At 36.6% G+C, this 20,563-nt stretch overlaps 1 protein-coding gene across 3 annotated transcripts in view; it reads right to left on the minus strand.

Annotated features, from left to right (window-relative positions):
* Positions 1-20,563, minus strand: part of NCAM2 (neural cell adhesion molecule 2) — a 518,606-nt gene that overhangs the window by 77,437 nt on the left and 420,606 nt on the right. For all 3 annotated transcript variants that reach the window (XM_053903178.1, XM_019467773.2, XM_053903179.1), the window contains one exon: positions 11,625-11,798. In XM_053903178.1, the coding sequence (XP_053759153.1) occupies positions 11,625-11,798 (174 nt within the window). The remainder of the gene's footprint in view (positions 1-11,624; positions 11,799-20,563) is intronic.

The raw sequence follows: 20,563 nt of genomic DNA on the forward strand, positions 1-20,563 counted from the left end.
AAATTATAGGGGTGGGGCACCTGGGTGGCTCAGTCGATTGAGCGAACAACTTCGGCTCAGGTCATGATCTCATGGTTTGTGAGTTCGAGCCCCGTGTCGGGCTCTGTGCTGACAGCTCAGAGCCTGGAGCCTGCTTAGGATTCTGTGCCTCCCTCTCTCTCTGCCCTTCCCCCACTCATGCTCTGTCTCTCTCTGTCTCAAATATAAATAAACATAATTTTTTTTTTAATTATAAGGTTAAAAAATTTAAAAACATGTCTTCTAAAATTATGTATCAGTTACATTCACTATTAAAATAACCATGATTGTCAGCCCACAGCTATTCTTCACTAGAAATAAGAAAATTTTATGAGCTATATTCTAGGAAAAAATCATATTTACACTGAATATTAAAGTATCCAAAAAAGTGTATATTTGAGCAGCTAACTGGGTCTATTTTTTTTAAGTTTCTAATGACTATGAATACTTCCATCCTCCTGTACATTAAATTTTTATAAAACACTCATGAAACATTCATGTTTCTTTTCTCACTACTCACAAATATCTTTCACATATAAATTAGTTTCATTTCTTCATACCATTTATTTCTCTGATTTATAAAATTATATACATAGGGGAGCCTGTGTGGCTCTGCCGGATGAGCATCTGACTTCAGCTTAGGTCATGATCTCATGGTTTGTGTGTTCAAGCCCCATATCAGGCTCTATGCTGACAGCTCAGAGACTGGAGCCTGTTTTGAATTCTGTGTCTCCCTCTCTCTCTGCCCCTCCTCAACTCACACTCTCTCTCTCTCAATCTCTCAATGATAAAAACACGTTAAAAATAAAATAAAATAAAATAAAATAAAATACATAAATAAAACTCATTTTCTTAAAAATTTAAAAATTATTTGCATAGAAGTTCTTTTATTATTACAGCAGCGACCAGGCAAAGTACAGAAATATGAATGAATTTGGGTCTTCATATTAAGACATCTGGGTAAGTTTCCAGCATACAAATAATTTTACTTAAAGCTGTTATTCACTCAGTTTTCCTATTGACCTCGTTCCCTATATATTTTGATCTACATAGTTTAAACTCATTAAGACTGCTATTTTATATACATTTCTAACTTAGATTGGATTTATTTTTTTAATGTACACAATGAAAATAGTCCAATATATTCTTGTTTTGATTTTTAACATATAGACGTCCTTCCATTACATTCAAATTAGAAGAAATGCCCTTTCACTGAAAATACAGAATTAATGTAGATTACTTTTATCCTCCTATCTTTGCAATTCACAAGATTTTAGAGCACTTGTATTTCATATAGACAGATGATTTTTATAGTCTATTTCTCTTATACCATGTGAAATATAGTCATTAAAATGACAACCACTTTTCTTCAGGCAGATTTATATGGGAAATCGTGTAATTGTAGAAAATATTCCTTGTAGAGAATTTTTTAAAAGCATCGGAATTTATCAAGCTTTCAAAAACTGCAGTAGTTTAGAACTAATGCTAAACAATGATTATTTAAAATCGTTTCTAAAATAGTAAAATTTAATAGTATGATATATGCAAATACACTTTCATCCAGGCAACTGTAAATAACATGGATTAAAGAAACACTGGAATAAAAATCTTAAGTGTAACTTAACATGTTATTACAATTACTTTTAGCTATCGGAAAACTACAGGAAAACTACACAACCTCCTATAGAAAAACCATCACTACCATAATAGAAAAGAGTTATGTCTCATAGATTACTTAAAAAGAAACAAACCCCCAAACCCTCTGAGACCCATTTCATCACAATTAGTAGCCAAAGAAGTTCGTTGAGAACTAGTGTATTACAGAACTGAGAACACGAAATAACCATCATGTTCATGTCATTGAACCACATGAACCTTTTACTCATTATGTATAAAAGATGCTTGCTAATATATCATAAAACAAAGAAAATTTGTGAAAATATGTGTTTTTACTTATTTTTTTTTATTTTTTAAAGTTTTTTAATGTTTATATTAAGAGAGATAGAGAGCATGAGCAGGACCAGGAGTGGGGAAGGGGCAGAAAGAGAAGAAGACAGAATCCTAAGCGTGCTTCAGGCTCTGAGGGAGGTGTCAGCACAGCGCCAGACAGGGGGTGGGGGGGCCTGAACTCCAAGCCGCAAGATCATGACCTGAGCTGAAGTCAGATGCTTAACCGACTGTGCCACCCAGGCGCCCCTGTGATAATATGTGTTTTAAGAACACAGACAAAAACACACACAATGATAAGATAAAATAAAACTTTGAAAGGGACCGTTGTGTGTTTGGTTGGTAGAGAGGGGAGACAGAAGACAGAAAGACCTAAAAGTATGATCATGTCATATGTCATGCAGACACATCTGAGATGCAGTTCCAAAAGAACACCAACAATAAAAAAGTTTTTAAGTAACAAAGACATATCAATTATTTATTTCATTATTTTTAGTAGCACCATAACCCAACACAGAAAACTCCTGACAAATTTAGGAAAGTCACACATTAGGTCACATCGTAATATGACAAAACAGATTTATTTATTTTTTATTTTTTTAACGTTTTTTTAATTTTTTTTTGAGACAGGGAGAGACAGAGCATGAACAGGGGAGGGTCAGAGAGAGGGAGACACAGAATCTGAAACAGGCTCCAGGCTTTGAGCTGTCAGCACAGAGCCCGACGTGGGGCTCGAACTCACGGACCACGAGATCATGACCTGAGCCGAAGTTGGCCGCTTAACCGACTGAGCCACCCAGGCACCCCGAAAAAAATAGATTTAAAGAAATATCTGGGGGTGCCTGGGTGGCTCAGTCGGTTAAGCACCAGACTTCAGCTCAGGTCACGATCTCCCGGTTCACAAGTTCGAGCCCCAAGTCGAGCTCTGCTGACAGCTAGGAACCTGGGTCCTGCTTCAGATTCTGTGCCTCCCTCTCTCTCTCTGCTCCTCACACTCATGCTCTCTCTCTCTCTTTCAAATATAAATAATAAAAATTAAAAAAAAGAAATATCTGTATGGGCTTACTCTAACTTTAGTTGAGTTGTGATGCTCATTCTCGCTATTTTCATCCTGTATTTTAAATAACACTGGCCTTCTTTTCTAAGTATCAACAACAATAAAAAGGTTTTATATTCAATAATGGTCATAGAAAAACATGTATCGACAATAACTTCAATAAAATATTTCCACTGGAAATAAGTTACTTTCTTTTTGAGTCACAATGCAGAACAAAAGTAGTTCAATCTTGTATTTCTTCACTACAAAAATTAATTAATAATTTAATAGAAAGAAATCTTCCCTATTATATTATTATTCACTCTGTTTATAGACATAGCATTGCATACTTAACATATGTTCTTCAATTATCAATGAAGAATCCAGGAACTGTTGAATAATCCAAATTTTACTGCGTAATTAGTGGGTTTTTGAACAATAAAATTTGAAGTGAGTGTCAAATAACATGTTTTCCAATAAAGACCTGGTTGTATCAAAATTATCTTTTGGATTCTAGCAGGTTCTAGTACACAATGAAAAATATCTACCAGTAGGCAGACCTGCGTCACACTGGGGTCAGGGAGATGGTTATGTCAACCCACAGTGTGCCATCTGCCAGGGACTTCAGGGCACTGGCTCCAACCTGGATCAGTATTGCAGCTTTCCCTGAGGATCAGGCAGAGCACCATTGCCTTTCTCTCTTATCCCCCTTGGGACAGAGGGACTATATTTTTACTGTACCCTGCATTATCGAATAATCTCAACAGGTACCATTTATATCATAGTCTATGTAAATGGCTCTTCTTATGGTTGCATATTACACAATGTATGGACCCATACACTGTGTGCACATCTGATGGCCTTTGTTATTCTGGGTATCATTGGGAAAACTGCCAAGTTTTGAAGCTTAAATTTATATTTAAAATTTCTTCTGAATATTCATAGGAAGCTAGAAAGTTTCCAGGAAAAAAATGTGAATTTGTTTGACGATAAGCCACACTACAAAGCAAGAAGTTTAGCTAATTACAGGTACTAATCATTACTCAGTAAGAAACACTGATATGCTCATTTTTCTTAAAAGCGTAATTTTCAATGCTGCGTCATCAATATATTAACAAATTAATTTAACACTTTTAAAAATGGAAAAGTCCCACATATAAAAATATAATATTACAACAAAAATTATAAATATCTGTATAAGGGGTGAGACAGTGGAGATACACTTACACTAATAGACCTACAGAACTCAGGAAAGTCTCAGAAATTTTAAGTGCAATGAATGAGAGCATAAAACTGAATGATCATCAAATATTTAAACAATTGTACTCTCATGCCCTCTTCCCAGATTAAAGAGAAGATGAGTTCCTCTCTCTCTTCTTAACAGAAGATGCAAGGTCTATTATTTGGTAAGTGGGACCAAAGAAGTTTTGTACTCTAGAATTCTAAACATGAGGAACATGGAGTTGATGTGCCGAATAAAAATTTTGTGGGGATCATCTGACACCATTTGACACTAGCTGCCTTTCCACAGTGTCCTGACAGCCAGGTATGCCAGTAGTAACTGAACAGCCTCAAAACAGATATCCGAAAATAGTTACCGTTTCTCAGACTCTTGTTGATGGGGAAGTTAGAAACCCATCTGATCTCAAGGCTTGAAAACACTGTCTTTACAAACAGAGATGAGGGTGTTTTTCTTTCACTTATCCAGGCAAGGATCACCAAATACTTGGGGAACGTTTCCATTGTGAATGACAGAGACAAAGCAAACAACAACAACAAAATAAATCTAGGAAAAGAAAACCAAATCAGGGAGCAAAAACAATGCTGAAAATGAAATATCATGATAATTATCAGAGAGAAAAGACTATATTGCATAAATGAGATGAGAAATGACCAGAGAATAAAATATTTAACAATTTTAAAAACTTATAGGTAAATTGAAAGATATGTGTTGAAAACCTTAGGGGAGAGTAAAGATAAAAGTAGAGACAATGAGAGAAAACACAGGAAACATGGGGGGATTAATTGAAAAAGCTAACATTTGATGAGATTGATAAGAAACATTTGATAAGAAATTCTAATACAAAGCAATGGGGAAAAATTACTCAAAAAAAAAAAAAAGTACCCAACTCTATCTTACTCCTTAGGGCATTAATGTCCAGTTTTAAAAGCGAAATAATTTTCCGATGCAAATCCTGTAAAAGAACACTTTATAGGCCATATGAAGCCTGCTGCACTAAGAGAAAGTGAGTGGGCATGTGAGGGTGGGGGCAGAGCATGGAGGTGATTCCTAGTGAAAAATGAAAACATGGAGGACCTAGGTGCTGTAATAGGGTTGTTGGTACATGGAAATTCCATACATGTAACAAATAAATTTTTCATTGTTGATGTGGAGCCTCAGCTTGAATCAATATAAATACTATTAAGCTTTCGGTTTTGGAGTATTCAAGCCAGAAAGATTGTTTATTCCAAGGGAGTTGCTGGTGCCACTGAATTTAGGGCACCCGCTTTGGGACAAAGGTACTGGGACATAGCATCTCTTTAGTTGTATCGAAATCTTTCTTGGTATTTGATCTATTAATCTTCACTCTATTCCAATTTAAGCTCCTGTATTTAAAATCAGTTTGTGGGCCTATCGGGCACAGGCATAGAATTTGTAAATCCAAACACCTATCTTTCAAAACAATCTTGGAAAAAAATCCTTATTGAATGCGACTTCTTCACAAAGCTGAAAATGGATTTCTCTACCATATGAATTGATTTTTTTCTTCAGGTTTCAATTAAAATAGAACTTTTGCTAAAATTAAAATCTGGATTAAAAATTTTGGCATTATATGTAGTAATGAAGCAGGTACATAACCTTAATCACAATGTTCATAAACTAAATGCTATAAGGTTAAAATGACCATCTATAGATTAAAATATACGTACTGCAATTGCATCCTGAGGAGCAATATTGAAGGTTTAGTGAAATTATGCAGTGAAAAAACTGTAAAGTCCAACTGTGAATTTATTTCTAAATTGTAGTTAGTTATTACACCCTTTGATTAGTAAAAATGGCAAGAATTTGAGTAAGTTTCCAATGAATGTTCCATTTACAAAATGCTACTGTTTTCAAATAAAAATTATCTCCCTTATTTTCAGGAACAAAGAGAAATTCTACTACAACCTTAGGTCCAAATAAACCAGAGCATCTAATAATCTCGGTTGCGATTGAAAGGATGTTTATGTGTGATTGTACCTGGCTAAACATTTCACAAATTAAAATTATGCTATTTGAGAGAATTGTTTTATGCTCTGATAAAAATAACTTGATATTTTAAAATGTCAATTTTTCATTTTTGTTTTGAATACTGAAAAGTGAGTACCTGTTTTGAAACATTATTATCTTCTCTTCATTTGTGCCCAATGAGGTATATAGAACATGCTTACCAAGTGTTAAATGATAGGGTAATGGAAATGCCATGTAACCCTCCCAATCAAAAAAATCTTGCTACACCTGTGACACACATTTTTCACTCAAAACTAAATGTCAAAATGACTTCCATTTGAAATTTAAATAGTTCAAGTTGTGATCAGATTTGTTCACAATTCATGTTTTGAAATTTAGTTTTAGGTCAATTAGTGATTGGGATGATCAGTAAGGTTTCAGCTAAACCTTGAAGAATATAATAACTGGTCTAGACAGCAACTGTACCCAAAACCTTGGACCAGGTGCAGAGTAAGCAAGTGAAATTCACAGGAAATTATTTAATGCATTATTTAGAATCAGAATCTACTAACAGGAGATTTTTTTTCCTAAAATTTTCTTGCTCATGCCACCACAATCAAGCAAGAGATGATATTTATTTTTAGGTAGATGAAGATACATGAGTAGTATATAATGGATTACAGGTATTTATGAACTAGGAAAAAAAACTGAACATCAACTAAACTCATGTAAATTAAAAGAAAGAAATAAAACTATGCTGAAGGAAAAAAGTAGTAGCTGAAATGTTCTTGACTATAGTCCCTGTCTTTTCAGAGATAAATCTAAATCTATCTTCTAACAAATGCCTCAAAGGCAATGAGTATAATTATGCTTACAAAATTCTTCCTCAAACTTTAAAATGACTAGCGTGAACTGCAAAAGAAGCATTTCTTCCCTATTCAAAACTATGTATGTTCTTTAAAAAAACATCAGAATTTCAACAATGTCGTTACCTATACAGCCAGAAGAGCGCCTTTTAAATATAGTTACAATTATACATATCATTTTCAAAAATCTTTTTAGGTGTACATGTTAGATCACAGAAAAGGAAGGAAAACTGAAATATGAAAAATGATGTGGATGGAGAGACTGTAGCTAGAGGACAAGCCATGTAATTGTGTTTTTGTAAAGTACTGCCGTCCTTTGGAAAATCTCAACTGGTACTCAGACAATGAGAGCTATTGCACGGATCTGTAGTACACAAGGTTCCAGTGTCCTCATGGGGGAGAGAAGAAAGAGGGAGATCTGAGGCTTGGACCCCTGCACGGAGCTAGGAATGTCAACGTTCTTGGAAGAAAGGAAAAGTGTGGGCTAAAAAAATTTGTTTGACTTGGCAAGGAGGTGGGATAAATACTTCTTTGAAAATTAGTAACTGTAAGTCTGCTCTCATAGCGCAGGAACTCTCAAATCAAGAAATTAATTTAAGATGCTTCCACCTTTGTAAAATTTCAGAGCAGCTGTTCAAAGTACAGGGATATTTTCTGTGGAAGACTGCACCCAAACCCCAGGTCTTGCATGATTCCAATAAATAAGATTAGCAAAATACGAGATCGCAATTTAAAATCATAAAATATACTACTAAACAAGCCACCATGAGTGAGATAGTGTTGAAACATACAATGAACTAATGTAATTTATATAAATTAAAAATGTGATTGTTGCGGTGCCTGGGTGGCTCAGTTGGCTGGGCATCCGACTTTGGCTCAGGTCATGATCTCACAGTCCGTCAGTTCGAACCCTGCATCGGGCTCTATGCTGGCAGCTCGGAGCCTGGAGCCTGCTTCAATTCTGTGTCTCCCTCTTTCTCTGCCCCTACCCTGCCTGTGCTCTGCCTCGCTCTCAAAAATAAAATAAAAACATTAAAAAAATTTTTTATGTGATTGTTAAATTAAAATCTTAATAGACAGGTTTAATGGTAGCTTAAACATAAGTGAACAAAGAATTAGTGAACTGGTAGGCAGAACTGAATAATAACATGGTAAAATAATGAAACATAATAAAATATAGGTACAGAGATATGGTATTCTAACTTCTAAAAAAACAAGTTTAGCATTTATAACTGGGATTTTTCAGAATAAGGGAATAGAGAGAATGAGGGAAAAGACAACATTCGTATTCAAGAATGTAATGATATAACATTTTCCAGGATGGATGAAAGACATCAATCTTTAGATTGAGGAACATTATGAACCTCAAACAGAACAAGAACTCCACATGAAGACATGTAATTAAACCTCAAGACACCAAATTAAAATAGATATCACAAAACCAGTGTAAGAAAAAAGTAAAAATATTTACAAAGAAAAAATTTCCAAATGACAGTGATATTTCAGCTTTCTAATTCATATTTAACGTAGGCAAATTACTCCCTCAGTTCTCTATAGAAGTCCTTCCAGTAGCTATCTCAAATACATTGCAACAAACACACACACACATTACACCATACACATATATATATGTGTACATATATAAGTATATGTATGTATATATGTACACACACACACACACACATATATATATATATATATATATATATATATATATATATATATATATAAACACACACACTTAGGGTGCCTGGGTGGTTCAGTCAGTTAAGCGTCTGACTTTGGCTCATCATGATCTCATGGTTCGTGATTTCAGGCCCCACTTAGGGCTTGTGCTGACAGCTCAGAGCCTGGAGCCTGCTTCAGATGCTGTGTCTCCCTCTCTCTCTGCCCCTTCCTCTCTCACACTCTGTGTCTCTCTCTCTCCCAAAAATAAGCATTAAAAATTTTTAAAAATATATACTTAAAATTATATATATGGGCTATACTCATACTTTACAGGGAAGTAATTTGTATTCCACTTTCACAACTTTTTTTTGTTTGTTTATTTGAGACAGAGAGAGAGAGAGAGAGAGAGAGAGAGAGAGAAGGAAAGCACCTGAGTAGGGGGAGGGTCAGAGCGGGGAGAGAGAGAAGGAGAGGGTGAGAGAGAGAGAGAGAGAGAGAGAGAGAGAGAGAGAATCTCAAGTAGGCTCCATGCTCAGCTTGAATCCCGATGTGGGGCTCAATCCATGACCCTGGGATCATGACCTGAGACGAGATCAAGAGTCGGATGCTCAACTGACTGAGCCACCCAGGCACCCCACTTTTGCAACTCTTTACTGAATAAAGGAAAAACGGTGCCTAACGGTCAACAGTACTGGCTTTGGAATCTGATTTCCTGTCAGGCTTTGAATTTTAGTTTCACTATTATTTATCCACATGACCTTATAGATAAGAAGCTAAATTTTATAGTCCCAGTATTCTCCTTTATATGGATTGCCCTCAGCTTCATCCTCTGTAAGAGGATATTCGTACTACCAAATTCTTCATTTTGTAGTCAAAATCTATTGACTTAATTTATTTTCGGTTCTTAACAGAGTGACTAAAATAGAATGAATATTTGGAACTATGAACTGAATTGCGCCCCCCCCCATTCATATGTTGAAACCCTAGCCTTTAATGTGATAGTAGTTAGAGATGGGTCTTGGGGAGGTAATTAGACTTAGTGAAGTCATGAGGGTGGAGCCCCATGATGGGATCAGCATTCTCATAGGAAGAGGAAGAGAAGCCAGAACTATGAGTATTCTGATCTCACTGGCAAGCTTTAAGCTATCCAAGGCTGAGTGTACTGACTGTCATTCATGTAAGGTTCCTGACTGATACTCAAAATTCACCAAACAGGTTTCTGACACATTTTCTTTCTACATAAAATACTCACAGGTAAAGAATATACCTATCATATATAACTGAATGTCTAATTTCTTAGACAGTGATTTCTCATTGTAAATTAACAAATGTTCTTTATTATATATCTGTTTTATAAACACGGAAATCTACTTCTGAGATAGGGATATATGGAGTAACAAAATCAGGTCTTTGAACGTGAACAACTCTGTCAGATCAAAGCCATTATAAATTCTTCATGGTTTTGCAACTTTGTAAGAAGTCTCAGAAGAATCTATTAACCTTCTTCCCTGGGGTGGAGGGGTAAGGGGTGGCGGTACTCTTCTGTCAAGTTTAATTTCTCTAATGTTCAGCTTTAACATTACTTGTCTCCAGGGTTGTGCCCAAGCACCCACTTTGAATGTTCTGTAGTGTCACAAATAATTCATCTCTCTTTCTGTCTCTCCCTTTTCACCCTCTTTTGTTTTCTCTCTCTTAAAAATATTATTCTTGCATCTAGGGTAATGGTTACTTCCACTGGAATCCTAGAACTCACAAGCTCATTCTTTTGGGGCACTATCTTCTCTCCTAAACCACACAGCATTTGCACAAAGACATTACCTACCCAAACCCTCTTATTATTAGAAGAAATTATAAAAGCTGACATGTTGGGGGGGCATTACTTGAAGTATGTGGTAAATGACTGAAGACAGATTAATATTTCTGGCCCTTCTATCAAAAACGTATTATTCTCAGTAAAAATGAATAAGCAGGTGCCAACACAGATGAAACTAGGATGATTTTTATCTGTTCTGTCTCCATTGTCCACTAAGCCAACCCTTCATAGAAGGGCTCACGCTTTTCTTCATAGAACAAACAGCTAGCTCATGCTTTTTACAGAACCCTTACACCATACATATTAGGATCAGGCCAGGGCCCAGGGCCATCACAGGAGGGACAGTATAATTTTCATTACTATATACTCACCAATACTTTATATTACTATATACTCATCATTTTCCTTACTATCCTTTTGTAGTTCTATATCCCAGTCAATACACTCCACCTCTCATAATTTACTATGATTTCCTACTTTAGTTTCTTCTTTTAATGGGAAAACAAACCACATTTTCACAACATGATGAAACTCTATATAAGTGAACAGAAGTGCTATAAATTGATTTAACTTCTCAGAATTAGCTTATTCTATTAATCCACTTGCCATAATTAGTAGTAATAGCTTGAGTTTTCAAAACACAATTTTGAAATAAATTTTAGTAGACAGATGACTTTTTATAGATTGTTTCATAAATGCATGTAAAGTACACTTACTTGTGGAAGAAATCTTATTAATAAATGAAAAACAAGCACATATTTTAGAATATTCAGGCATCCAATATGACATGTCAGCAGTTGTTTTTCCCATCACCACATTTTTAAATACTAACTTTCCCCCCAATATTGAACTTTGGAGATTTTGTGAAACTTTCCATCTTTGTTAAAGATAAAAAGTTTCCCACTCTTTATTCAAGTTATTCTCAAGAAGAATAGGACGGTGGAAATGTCTTCCCAACTCTACTAAAAAAAAAAGGACATATTGAAGAAAAATGAAAGCCCACTCACACAAGCACACTGAAGGTCAGCTTGAATTAAACAACACAATTTGAAAGCACTGACTCACTTTGAACTCCATGGGAGCGTACTATTTTCCAGGTTTCTGATGCCACTTCTTTGACATCCACCTGATAGTGATGAATGGGCACACCTCCATGGGAGTCCGGCTTGTTGAAAGAAACCTTGGCTGTGGTCTGTGACAGCTCTATAATCTTCACTCCATAGGGACTGGATGGCACATCTACAAATTAGTAGAAACAAAGGAAATATAAGCCAGGTAATATGGATGGCCATTATTAAAATTTATGGTACTTTGAAAATTAGGAATAAAGGAACATTTCTCCAACTATGTCACTTAGTATATGTGAATTACAAAGCTTGCATAAACTGATGAATGATGTCTTCAAATTGCAAGAAAGTACACATTAGTCAATCTTTACAACTATATCAAATAAAAAATATTCAATATCAAATCTCATTGACTGGGGCAGTAATTTTACTTGTCTTTTCTATACAATATTAGGATTTTATTTGCATTCATGGAAAACAAGCTTGTGTGTGTGTGTGTGTGTGTGAGAGAGAGAGAGAGAGAGAGAGGACAGAGAGAGAGAGAGAAAGTGAGGGAAGGAAAAGGAGAGACAGAGAGAGAGGGAGGGAGGGAGGGAGGGAGAGATAAAGGGAGGGAGAGAGAGAAAAGGAGACACACACACACACACACACACACACACACACACACACACAGAGAATGCAGATACAATTAGAAGAAGAAGCAGGGGTGCTTGGGTGGGTCAGTCAGTTAAGCATGCAACTTTGGTTCAGGTCAAGATTCACGTTCATGGGTAGGAGCCCTTCATTGGGCTCTGTGCTGACAGGTCAGAACCTGGAGCCCACTTCATATTCTGTGTCTCCCTCTCTCTCTGCCCCTCCCCTGCACACACTCTGTCTCTCTCTGTCTCTCAAAAAATATATATGTATATATATGAAAAAAACCAGACTTTATTGAATTTTTAGTATAAATAATTATCTTTTGTGAAAATTTGAGATTTATTTTCTTCTTGTTCATTCAAATTATAGTAATAATTTTGGGAAAGTATTAAGTTTAGAACACATGTCATTATGAACTAAATAAAATTGCAAGCTGTCCGTTTTAGTTTCATTTATGTATTATTTAACTAAAATAAACCTTTATTTCAAATAGTTAAGTTGTAATCACTGTATTTAAAAAAATAGCCATAAAATCTTTCTTGTGTGTGTTTTTGTATCAATTCATTACTCACATTATTTAAAGGTCAATAAAGTATCCTGAAGGAAAATTTATATCATTTTCCAGCATACAAAACTTTATAAACAAGTATCAAAAATGGTAAAAAGGCAAGAGGGGAAAAAAAAAACAAGGGAGACAAATTCTCATTGGAATTAACGAATTGAAACTTCTAGTGCAGAAACATGAAGAATTAGAGGCACATTAAACATTGAAGGGATCTATGTCTATGTCTCTCAATTTATCTTTCTTTTTTTTTCCTTTTTAAAAAAGTAATCTCTATACCCAACATGGGGTTCAAACCCAAGATCCCAAGGAAGGTCAAAGAATCACATGCTATACTGACTGAGCCAGCCAGGAGCACCTGTCTCTCTTTCTTTTCAATACCACATTGGAAACAATCATAAAATTGGAAAATTACATAAAATTTACTGAAAAATATACATATATTATAAAAATATGATTAAATATGTCATTTCATCTTTGAACATAATTTTATTTTAAAAAGGTGATTGAAAATAACAGCAAATGCAAATCCCTATTCTATATAATCAAACATTAATATAAAAGTCTCTAATGGCTGTCAAAAGTCAACTGTCCCATCGGGGCGCCTGGGTGGCTCAGTTGGTTAAGCGTCCGACTTCAGCTCAGGTCATGATCTCGCGGTCCGTGAGTTCGAGCCGCGCGTCGGGCTCTGTGCTGACAGCTCAGAGCCTGGAGCCTGTTTCAGATTCTGTGTCTCCCTCTCTCTGACCCTCCCCCGTTCATGCTCTGTCTCTGTCTCAAAAATAAATAAACGTTAAAAAAAATTAAAAAAAAAAAAGTCAACTGTCCCTTATTTGCTGAAGCTGAAGGAGAGCACAGCAGATCACATAAAAATATGCCTTATAATTGGTATTGGCAAGAGCCAGGAGGTCAGGTTTTTGGTCTTTGGATGTGAATATTGCAGAGAAATGTATCAATGTACATTTCAGCTCTAATTAGTAACAGTAAATTATTTGGAGATAATATTTTAAATGCATTATGGAATAACTCAAAGGTTTGGAAATAAATGTATAGAATACTGATGCCTCCTAAAGTCATATTGCTATGAAAATCTTATCTGGAAATAAAAATTGTAAATTATCTAAATAATCTATGAAATGTCACCATACATAAACCTTATAATATTTTCATGTTTCTTTAATCCCTAGATTATAACTGTAGGTTCTTTTCACCCATAGGTTTGATCTAAAGTTCACAGAAAGGAAACATACACACACCAACACATTGATTGTTTTTTTTTAATATGAAATTTATTGTCAAATTGGTTTCCATACAATACCCAGTGCTCATCCCAACAGGTGCTCTCCTCAATGCCCATCACCCAATCTCCCCTCTCTCCCACCACCCCCCCATCACCCCTCAGTTTATTCTCAGTTTTTAAGAGTTTCTTATGGTTTGGCTCCCTCTCTCTCTAACTTTCTTTCCCTTCCCTTCCCCTCCCCCATGGTCTTCTGTTAAGTTTCTCAGGATCCACATAAGAGTGACAACATATGGTATCTGTCTTTCCCTGTATGACTTATTTCACTTAGCATAACACTCTTCAGTTCCATCCACGTTGCTACAAAAGGCCATATTTCATTCTTTCTCATTGCCAAGTAGTATTCCACTGTGTATATAAACCACAATTTCTTTATCCATTCATCAGTTGATGGACATTTAGGCTCTTTCCATAATTTGGCTATTGTTGAAAGTGCTGCTATAAACATTGGGGTACAAGTGCCCCTATGCATCAGCACTCCTGTATCCCTTGGGTAAATTCCTAGCAGTGCTATTGCTGGGTCATAGGGTAGATCTATTTTTAATTTTTTGAGGAACATCCAGACTGTTTTCCAGAGTGGCTGCACCAGTTTGCATTCCCACCAACAGTGCAAGAGGGTTCCCGTTTCTCCACATCCTTTCCAGCATCTATAGTCTCCTGATTTGTTCATTTTAGCCACTCTGACTGGCATGAGGTTGTATCTCAGTGTGGTTTTGATTTGTATTTCCCTGATGAGGAGTGACGTTGAACATCTTTTCATGTGCCTGTTGGCCATCTGGATGTCTTCTTTAGAGAAGTGTCTATTCATGTTTTCTGCCCATTTCTTCACTGGATTATTTGTTTTTTGGGCGTGGAGAAGAATGAAACTAGACCACTTTCTTACACCATTCACAAAAATAAACTCAAAATGGATAAAGGACCTGAATGTGAGACAGGAAACTATCAAAACCCTAGAGGAGAAAGCAGGAAAAAACCTCTCTGACCTCAGCCACAGCAATTTCTTACTTGACACATCTCCAAAGGCAAGGGAATTAAAAGCAAAAATTGACTATTGGGACCTCATGAAGATAAAAACCTTCTGCACTGCAAAGGAAACAATCAACAAAACTAAAAGGCAACTAACGGAATGGGAAAAGATATTTGCAAATGACTTATCGGACAAAGGGCTAGTATGCAAAATCTATAAAGAACTCACATTGATTGTTTAGAAGACTGCCAATTCTTCACCCCCATGCCCATGACTCTCTAATGTCAACTAGGCCTAAATTGGACAAAATGGCAATTATAATCTTCAGTTTAAGGATACTTTTAAAAAACAATGATTCAGTTGGTTAAGTGCCTGACTGTTGATTTCAGCTCAGGTCATGATCTCATGGTTTGTGAGTTCAAACCCCACAATGGGCTCTGCATTGACAGTGCTGAACCTGCTTGGGATTCTCTCTCTCTCTCTCTCTCTCTCTCTCTCAAAATAAAGAAATAAACTTAAAAAAATAAAAAAAGAAAGGTACTAAGTACTGAGGTTGGGAGGAAGAGATGTGAGACCTCTTGGGCTCCACCTTTGAGCCCATTTGGAAGGGGTCCACACATTTGGAAGGGACATGGTCCTTGATTCTTACTCTGACCACAGACATATGCAGTATCAGCTGAGCTGTGCACTTGACATGATACAACTATAGATAAATAAGGCTTTTTTTCTTAGCATGAAGGTACCACTACCAAAACTTGAGCCAGTGGGTATCTTTTTCTAGCCAGATAGTCTATTTTCAGACCTGTTGACTCTTACTCTGGTTTTCCATTTATATTTACTTTTTGTTGGCCTCTACTTTCTGTTACCTGACTAAAAGAAAAACATGCTTGTGACTGATATCTTCCTGAATATTTTTCTTTTATATTCTGATTTTATATGTCCAACCACTTACTGGCTACCAAATTATTCCATGTATGTGTGTATACACACGCACACACACACACACACACACACACACTCACTCACTGAGTGAGTAAAAGGGACTGGAATATACTCAGTCCCCAGGAAATATATGATGAATTAAACATTTCAGTAATTAAAAATAATATACAAAGGTAGAGAACATATTCAAGTGAATAGGGCCGAATATGCCTAGAACCAATGTCTCTAATTCTTCACCCTCTCCATTGTTTGGTTTTTTTTTTTTTAACACAGGTAACTTTATTTTTTTTTCAATATATGAAGTTTATTGTCAAATTGGTTTCCATACAACACCCAGTGCTCATCCCAAAAGGTGCCCTCCTCAATACCCATCACCCACCCTCCCCTCCCTCCCACCCCCCATCAACCCTCAGTTTGTTCTCAGTTTTTAAGTCTCTTATGCTTTGGCTCTCTTCCACTCTAACCTCTTTTTTTTCCTTCCCCTCCCCCATGGGTTTCTGTTAAGTTTCTCAGGATCCACATAAGAGTGAAACCATATGGTATCTGTCTTTCTCTGTATGGCTTATTTCACTTAGCATAACACTCTCCAGTGTTTTTTAATCGCATTCATCCTTGAGCCTATCTCTTATATACAACACAACAAGTCAAAGTTATTTCCATCATTCCCACATCATAATTTTTGTGTTCATCTCCTCCTTCCTGTTTCCACTGTGAAGTCCAAGTCCTATCTGCCTCTACCTGCAATGCCATTAGTGGCTCTTGGCTTCCTTTCCTATTGGACATCCCACCAAATTTCAATCCATATGGTGTGTAAATGCAAAATCAATCTTTCTAAAGCACCACTCTACTCACGCCACTTCCCTAAGCAGGGTATTCAGAAGCTTCCTCCTCTTTATACCTTGAAGCTTAGACCTTTCAGTCTGGCTTTCAATATCCTGAATTACCTAACCTCACTGGGTCTATGCAAACAGAGGATCATATTGTAGAAGGCTATCAAACACAGTCCAATGTTTCAAATGGGGCTTGTGGATCTTGAATTCCATACACAAAGCTTCCATCACTGTTAGCATATTTTTCTAAACTATTTCTTAGCAACCTCCGTCTCAATAATTAATGAATGCTACCCATCAGTGAATGAATAGAACAATTGTACAAACACGTGTTTCTTTCTTTATTCTTTCTTTTCACCTCTACTAGAACCAATATAGAGTTGGATGAAGAGCCTAGATATATATCATCAGAGTCTATGGATCCAAAGTCTGGTTTTGCTACCTTTCTCAGCTGCAATCTTGGACAAATCTTGTCTTTTCAACCATCAGTATTTTTCTTTCTAAAATGGAGATTGGAATAATACCCAATGTTAAGGTTGCTATGAGTATCAAGTAATGGCTAACACAAAACAGATCCTGAGATACATTAAGCACTTAGTAAGTGTTAGTCATTGTAATTTTGTTATCCCTCCCTGGTAACTATCCCCCTTCTATTGCATTATTGTGTATCCACTGACACCTATCAATATTTCAGTTTAAGGTAATAGATCTAACACTGAGGTTCAGCTTAGAAATGTGAACTGTGTGTAACAGCAAAAATTGGTGCCATAATCTAGGAGTAGGACAGAAACAATCTTTAGCAGATTGTTGTAGGAGTTGCCAGACGACCCTGCACAAATTAAATGTATTGACTCTTAGTTTCCTCATAAACAAAAAGGTAATAATGCCAACACTGAAGTTGCTATTGTGAGGATACATTGCTGGATATAAGTCACTGGAAATTCACAAAAACTATTTTCCCTTATCCTTTCTGTAAAAAGGCTGTCAGTATATTCATAATGTTGATAAATTTTTGATATTATGCATATACCTAAAGCCATAGTTTGGTCAAAGCATAAAGGCAAAAACTTCTAAAAAGTCTGCCTTGGTGATTATTTTATCTTGTAATAGATCAAGAAACAATGGAAAAGGTTGATTCTCTGACTTTAATTCTGATAAATAAAAGAATGGAATTAAATAAAGAGATAGTAGTAAATGAAGCGGAAGAACATGAAGCCTTATTTAAAAAAAAGAGCACAGCAATCTGATATATATATATATATAAATTTTTTTTAACGTTTATTTATTTTTGAGACAGAGAGAGACAGAGCATGAATAGGGGAGGGGCAGAGAGAGAGGGAGACACAGAATCTGAAACAGGCTCCAGGCTCTGAGCTGTCAGCACAGAGCCCGACGCGGGGCTCGAACTCACAGACTGTGAGATCGTGACCTGAGCCGAAGTCGGACGCTTAACTGACTGAGCCACCCAGGCGCCCCTGATATATATATAAATGTTTGAAAACAGATTCAAAATAATACATCAAATATTACGTTCCTCTGCCTAACAGAAAAAGGAGACCAAAGTGAGGCTATACTCTAGAAAGCAAAATTCTGAAAATATATGTCCGAAGATACTCATGTGGAAGATAAAGAATGGAGCTCATAAATATAATGTAAGCACACAGGAGATCACAGATGACTAAATGTTTTAGAAACATTTCTAAAGTGAGGGGCACATGGGTAGCTCAGTCTGTTAAAGTGTCCAGCGTGGGTTTGAGCCCTGCATCGGGCTCTGTGCTGACAGCTCTGAGCCTGGGGTCTGCTTTGAATTCTCTGTCTCCCCCACCCTCTCTCTGCCTCTTCCCTGCTTGTGTTCTCTCTCTCCAAAATAAATAAATAAATAAATAAATAAATAAATAAATAAATACTGAAAAAAAAGAGAAACCTGTCTAAAGTGAGATGAAACATGGAATTACAAAACTGTATTTCCTCGGGCTTCAGGATAAACTGAGATATAATATGTTGAAGACAGCAACCGCCACAAGGATTAGTTGTGTGTGTGTGTGTGTGTGTGTGTGTGTGTGTGTGTGTGAGTGTGAGTGTGTGTGTATATGTTTTAGCTCTTCACACTCTCTTCCTCAACTGCATCCACAAGCCTCAGCAAACATAAATAGACCTCAATATCAAGAGTGAAAACAGAAGTAATCAAGCAAGTTCGCTCAAATTGTACCCTATCATTTCTGGAATGAACCTGTAATGGAAAGCTTCCCTTCTCTTTTCGAAGACCAAACACTCCATCTCTGAAGGGAATTTCTTTACCTTTTCTCTTCTCCAGCACACTGCGTCACCAGATAGCTCTTCTCTTCCCTTTTCTTCTCTTTATAATTTTAGTCTTTCTTGGCAACTTATTACCACGAACTATAATTCCCACATGACAAATTTTCTTCAGTCCTACTCTCTCCTCAGGCAATAAACTCTTGTTTTGCTTCCCTGTCACTCTATTTCAACAGGTTAATTTTTGCCCTAACATCTTTACTTCTGGGAATTTGATTTCCTCGAATGCTGGGAAGCTGGTGACTAAGGTATGGCTCAGAGTCACCGACTCAGCTCTTTCCCCACAGATGAGGATGTGGTATTACTAAACTTAGATCAATTGGAAGAGTTTGATATTTGTCAACCTTCCCTTAAGTGGAAGTACTCAAGCGAATATTTGGCCAGAAATATGCTTTAAATCTAGACAACAGAAGTATCTTAGACATTTTCTATTGACACATCACATCCATTTTTATTATCTAAGCTACTGCCCTTTATCATAAGAAAGGGAAGGCGAACTCTTCCTTAACTCTTCCTTTCCCAGACTCGCTTGCTGGTATGGTTTTAAGTGTTAGGAAGGCACTTAGGATGAGGTGTACGAGTAAGCGGTGTAGAATGCTGAGGGGGTGTCAACGCCATTCCTGCTTTTCTGAGGAGGTGCCCCTGGATGATGGATGGCAGAAGCCGGACTCCCTACCCCACCGCCTGTCTGTGCAGTTTCTGGTGCAGAGTGGCTGTGAAGTCAGTACAGTGGTAGCTTGGCAGTAGGTCAGCTTCCTGACCTCTGGTTAGCAGTTGCAGACTTGACCCCTGAACCGCACTTCGCTAATTTGTGAGCTCAGAAACAGAACACTGGTGGCTCGCTCTTCATCCCCTTCCTCTGCCTTCCCAATGATTCTAGAACCACCCCACTCTCAATTTCAGGTTTCTTTCTGCTTGGTTTCTACATCAGTCTCCATCTGATAAACGTCCTAAATATTAAGGGAATTGTCACATGAAGGATTGATCTTCCTGGATTTAGCAAGCCCGTGTAATATGCAGTATTACTATCGATGCATCGCCCCTCAGGGACTATGTTACGATGGGTTTTATCTGCTTCTGCTCTGACACCCACACTTTTTCGAATAAGATTTTGTGCATATTTTTCCTACTTCAATTGTAAACGTAATCTAACATCATAGCAAATCCTCAGCACATCTTAAACCCTATCCATTTCCTCTTATTTCACTGCCTTTCTGGTTTTCTCCAAATAATTATTCTACTAATCTTTTCACCACACTTGATCACCTATGTTTAAAATTTTCTTCGTACAAGTGGATATATTAAGTCTCTGAATAATTGTTTTTCATTTTATTTGTTCCTACACTTTTAAGTCCAACAATTAAGCTTAGGTAACCCAGGGATCTCTCCC

The sequence above is a fragment of the Panthera pardus genome, unplaced genomic scaffold (assembly GCF_024362965.1).
Source record: "Panthera pardus isolate Hobbes unplaced genomic scaffold, ASM2436296v1 HiC_scaffold_16, whole genome shotgun sequence".
NCBI lineage: Eukaryota > Metazoa > Chordata > Mammalia > Carnivora > Felidae > Panthera > Panthera pardus.